A 5,562-nucleotide genomic window follows, 5' to 3' on the forward strand; every position below is an offset into this window, starting at 1 on the left:
AATCTGCAGAACGCGTTTTATTGCGGAAGTTCATTTCCGAAATTGTAGTTTCGGAAATGAACTTCCGAAATAAGACATTTTTTTCAAAAAAAAGGCGCTTTTGGAGATGAACTTCCGAAAACACCTTTTTCATGCATTTCGGAAGTTCATTTCCGAAGTCAGGGGTATAATGGGGTTTTCACCAGAGGTGGACTAGAAGATAGGGAGGTGGCCAAAGAATTTCTCTTTACTTATTAATTTTGACTTTGTAGTTTGTAGTGCCCCTATAATTTTGTTGGTTTGTATTTTTCAACAACAACAAAATTCTAACAAGTACTTTCATAATAGAAAATTCTCTTTTAATATATATATATATATATATATATATATATATATATATATATATATATATATATATATATATATATATATATATATATATATATGATGCCCCTAAAATTATGATGCCATGGGCTACCGCCCTGCGAGCCCGTGCTCAGGACCACCCCTGATGCCAGGACCTGCGTGATTATATATCTTTTTCAACCACTGTTAAATGTATTTTTCTTAGTAGTATTTATCTCTAATTATAGATTACATGACACAGTACAACATAACAATCACTAGATAAATCATTGATGAATCCTTGTCCAATAAAATTTCTCAATACATGAACCGCACATTTATTTTTGCTTCTATGGCATAACTAAAATATTCTAAAGGTAAAAAGGCACTACCTCCCAACACTAATGCAAGATAATACCAAAATAAGAATAGTCTACATGACATTTATTGAAAAATAAGAAAATGGAAATTATGCATTCTATTATGATAAAGAACCTCATCTACCGACTAATGGAAATTATTGTAGGATGCTCCTGCTTGGTCATTGTAATGAAGAACTGATTATAATAGGACTCAAATATCATTGTGATGAAGAACCTCCTTGATTAACTTTTGAAAATTATTGTATGATGATCCTCCCAAATTTGTAGCAGTTGTAGCTTTCTTCTTCCACTCTAAGCTCTTTTGTCTCATCTCTTTTCCTTCTTCTCCTTCCATCATTTCCAATACAAGTTTTGTTATTTCCACCCTTTTAACATCATGGTTAATTTCCATTCCTATTTTCCAATTGTTGCATAAATACCTACAATTTGTTTGTTGTTCTGCAAAGAAAGGCCAACAAATAGTAGGCACACCATAAGAAATAGTTTCAAGTGTTGAATTCCAACCACAATGAGTTAGGAATCCCCCAACTGATGGATGAGCAAGAACTTGGTCTTGAAAGCACCAACTAGTTATGAACCCTCTATCTTTAACTTCATCTAGAAACTCCTGTGGCAAAGTGGTAGTTCCACCAATTACCACATCTGATCTCATTATCCATAAAAATGGTAACTTGCTATTTGCTATCCCCCAAGCAAACTCTCTTAAGTGATGATCAGTCATTACAGTTATACTTCCATAATTAATATAAAGTACTGAGCAAGCTTCCCATTTATTCAACCATTCTATACATTCTGGATCATTTTTCCAAAAACTTGAACCTTTTGCTTTAAAACCATTCTCTTGTTCAGGAAAATTCCTACCAAGCAGGGAAATCGGGCCAATGCTATATATGTTTGGGTTCTTGGCCCTAAGAGTCTGGAGAGCTTCATCTTCCAATTCTTCAAATGTGTTAATGATGACTTTTGATGACCTCAAACAATTTTGTGCTTCAGAACCCAGAAAGTCAAACATTGTATCATTTAGATCAGTGACTCTTATAAAACTTGGAAGGTCTTTCAATCTGATATCTTTCATTCCGGAGATCCAATCTAGACTTGTCTCCAAGGTGCCATCGACAATAAAATTTTCATCTAAACAATTTGACAAAAGTAGGTCACTCGAATTTCACTATATAGATTTAAAATGATATCATTTTTATTAATAGCTATCTTTATCTTATATAAATCAAGGAAAAATTTAATTAAAGAAAATTTTGTATTTTGCTTTTTTTTTTTTAATCATAAAGTGTATACCCTACCCTTGAAAATAATCGCATAAGGATGACTTGATGATGAAGGTGAAAGATAAGAATATCCAAACATCATTTTCTCACACATAGCCATATATCAGAATAATTTATAGTATTTTTTCTATTTTAGAGCTTGTTTAAAAAACAAACAGAGAGTCATACAATTTACCTTTGAATGGAAGAATTCCTCTTTTGACAAGTTCCTCAAATTGCAAATATCCAACAAAGCCACATGCAGAAGCTGTCCATAACTGTAACTCTTGAATGCCCAATTCTCTAGCCACTCTTCCAGCAAAGCCATGAGTGCCATCAGCAACTATGCAACTAACTGGATGAGGTGATGAAGCGTTGAGCTTAATCACAAGCTCTTTGAATGGACCATAACAGTTTTTCCTAGTTGCATCACACAATGTTGGAATATCTTGTGTTGCATCCTTATCTGATTCTGGTAAGCCATCAGGTATGGTCTCAAATTGAAAATCAGGGAGACCTTTCACAAACTCTTCTCCAAGAGATTTTATCAAACGTTTGTGATTAAACTCAGTGTTGACAAAGGTTATGTAGAAACCATTGCAACGGAAGAGTTTGGCTAACTGCATTGAAGGATTCACATGACCCTGTGCTGGAAATGGTATGAATACAGCATGGGGTTTTTGGGTATTATTAGGCGTGGCATCCATTTTTTTCAAATATTAATTTTGGAGAATTATAATGTTTTTGTGAATTAATAGGAGATAGAAAGACTTTGTATATATAGTGGAAACTTATAGCATATCCAATGGATTTTAATTTTACCATATCAGGGGTGGGCGGTATAGTCTAAACTAATAGCTGGTTCAATAGATTTTAAAAATTAAAGTTAAAATTAATTTTAAAAAAGACTATCTTTAAAATTTTACTAATTTCCATTAATGTTTAAAAATTATGTACAATTTTTTCAAATAAAGTTTGCAACTAAGCATATAAAAATTATAGTCACTTTCTTTTTTTTTAAATTAATTAGTGGTAAATAGATCTTCTCTTGAGTGAACCTAATCGGACAACCCCTATTTTTTTTAGAGAATTGAAATGAAGAGAAATTAAACAACATAACACATTATATTCGATCACAAAATTAGAAAAGTTGTATATGATTAAATGTATTATAAGAGTTGACGAAGAATGAAGAACTTGTTTTATTTTATTATAAAATTTTCAAATAATAACCGAATAGAATTTTCTTTCCGCTCTATTTTGCTCTTTTTCATTATATTCAAACATATTCTTAAAGAATTAACCTATGCTAATTTCATTTAGAATAAAATATAAACAAAAATGTATTTGAAAATTAATATATTCAGTCTTAATTTTTAACCTTATACATCAACTTTTTCCAAATTATTCTGATTATACTATACTTTATTAAAGGAAGTACCACTGTTTTTTTACTATGCCATTGGTTTTGAGACGGGTTTGTCTTTTTATATTTGGAAGAAAAATAGGGGGTTAATTTGAAAATATACTTTCTGTTAATTAAGTTACAACCTTATTAAAATAGAAAAAGAAATTCTAAGTCATCACTCGTCCATATTAAGTCTCTAATATCATTTAAGTTTTTTGGCATCTTCCTATCATGAATTAGTTCAAGTGCAATACTAGATTGGTGTTAGCTTTTGATTTTGTTAAGTTTTGTTTGTCTTTTATATAAATAAAACAGAAGCAATTTATTTTTAATTTTAATATTTTTTATTATTATAAAGATAAAATATTGTATTTTTTACACAATAACACAATATTATTGTGAGAAATGAAAATAAATTATTACAGTCATTAGATCCTAATAGATGAAAATCAATGGATCATATTATTTTTTCTTTACATAGTCATTACACACATAATATAATATATTTTATGAATAAAAGTATTGAAATCTTTTCAGGCACTTTAATTAAAAACTTATTTTCCTCCCAAATTAAAATCTTTACTTTCACTTTTAAAACAAGGTAATAATCGGAAGAGATCACAGGTAATTTTTAGCTAGCACCTATATACACAAGACAATCAAATGGTTTCCATTGATTACAATCTGAGGGGTGCTTAATATCCGCTCATTGCATAATTGACTTGCGGCACGATAAAAGTATTTTAAAAGGTTTGATTTCTAAAGCTCGATGGAGGGCTCCTTTGACGGCTGGAAATTCATACAAGGACTAGTATGACGTCTTCAACTAAAACTAGGACGATTGTGAAGTCTAAATTTTTAGATTTTACAAAGAGAGAATGGTCATACTCAGTTTATAATCATGATGAATAAGGAGGGACGTTAATTTCTCATACCATTTTCTACTAGCATGTTTAAAGCCATATGAAAACTTAATTAACTTTCAAACTTGATTGGGTTTGGACGATGTGATACTGGATGGTACGGTCATATATACACCTTCATGCAATTCACCATGAAGAAAAGCATTGTTAACTTCTAACTGTTGTAAATGTCAAGTGTGGATTAATGCAAGGGCTAAAACAAGTCTAACAGAGGCGAGCTTTGCGATAGGTGAGTATGTGCATAGTAATCCAAACCTTCTAATTAATTATATCCTTTAGCAACCAACCTTGTCTTGAATCTTTTAATGCTTCCATCTGAATTGTGTTTGATTTTGTAACTCATTTGCAGTCTATTGGTTTAATATTGGGTGAAAGATCAACTACTTTTCAAGTACCATTTTCTAACACTCAAACTATTTTTAGAGGTAATATCGTGAATGTGGGAGAAGGAATTGTCAATACCAAAGTCTGTGTGGGTTTGGCATATCATCGGTTTAACGTTGAGCGAGTGTTTTAATTTTTATGACTAAAACAAAACTCATTTGTTGTATCTTAATTTGAATTGATTTTGTATCTTTGAGTTGAGGATCCCTGAGCATCTCCAATGGATGGTTGCTTGATGATTGTTTAACCATAAGCAATATTGTTTATTTTAATTTGCCATTAGAGTTGGCTTAGTTGGCATTGTAGATTGTTTGAATATAAGAAATGTTTCCCAAATAAGCAATCACAGGAGCACATTACAATTATTTCTCATAAAAAAGTGAATTAATTTTCACACATAAAAAATTATTTTTCTAATATAAATAAAATAATATAAATTGATGGGTCAATTTTAAATTGCTTATTTATAATCACCATTGAAATAGAATTGATAAAAATTGCTTATGGACTTCTTAGATGCAATGTGCCATTTTGGAGCCACAAAGTATGACATAAACAATTAAAAATATTTTTTCTATTGGAGATGCTCTTAGTACTCATTTATGAAAAATTCTTAGGTGGACACGGATATAAGAAATTGTCTTACACACAATCGATCACAAAATTTTAATTAATTAAAAAATAAATCAAGAATTTTTTCTCTCCTTCATAATCTCAACCGCCCCATGAATCCAATTAAAAACAAAATTAAAATTAAAATAAATTAAAAAATTACTCTCTTTTAATCCAATTGCTTATTAAAAAAATATAAATTTATTTAATTATTTATTTATAAAATAACATAAGCACATGGAGCTAAACCAGATCCATCCAATTCA

At 30.2% G+C, this 5,562-nt stretch overlaps 1 protein-coding gene across 1 annotated transcript; it reads right to left on the reverse strand.

Moving 5' to 3' along the window:
• Positions 1-763: 763 nt before the first annotated feature.
• Positions 764-2,676, reverse strand: LOC131655985 (linamarin synthase 1-like). Its single transcript, XM_058925777.1, has 2 exons — positions 2,166-2,676; positions 764-1,838 (listed from the first exon to the last, which is right to left on the reverse strand). Exons 1-2 carry the CDS (start codon positions 2,674-2,676, stop codon positions 898-900), a joined length of 1,452 nt encoding a protein of 483 aa, XP_058781760.1. The 3' UTR covers positions 764-897.
• Between the last annotated feature and the right edge of the window lie 2,886 nt (positions 2,677-5,562).

This window comes from Vicia villosa, linkage group LG3 (assembly GCF_029867415.1).
Source record: "Vicia villosa cultivar HV-30 ecotype Madison, WI linkage group LG3, Vvil1.0, whole genome shotgun sequence".
NCBI lineage: Eukaryota > Viridiplantae > Streptophyta > Magnoliopsida > Fabales > Fabaceae > Vicia > Vicia villosa.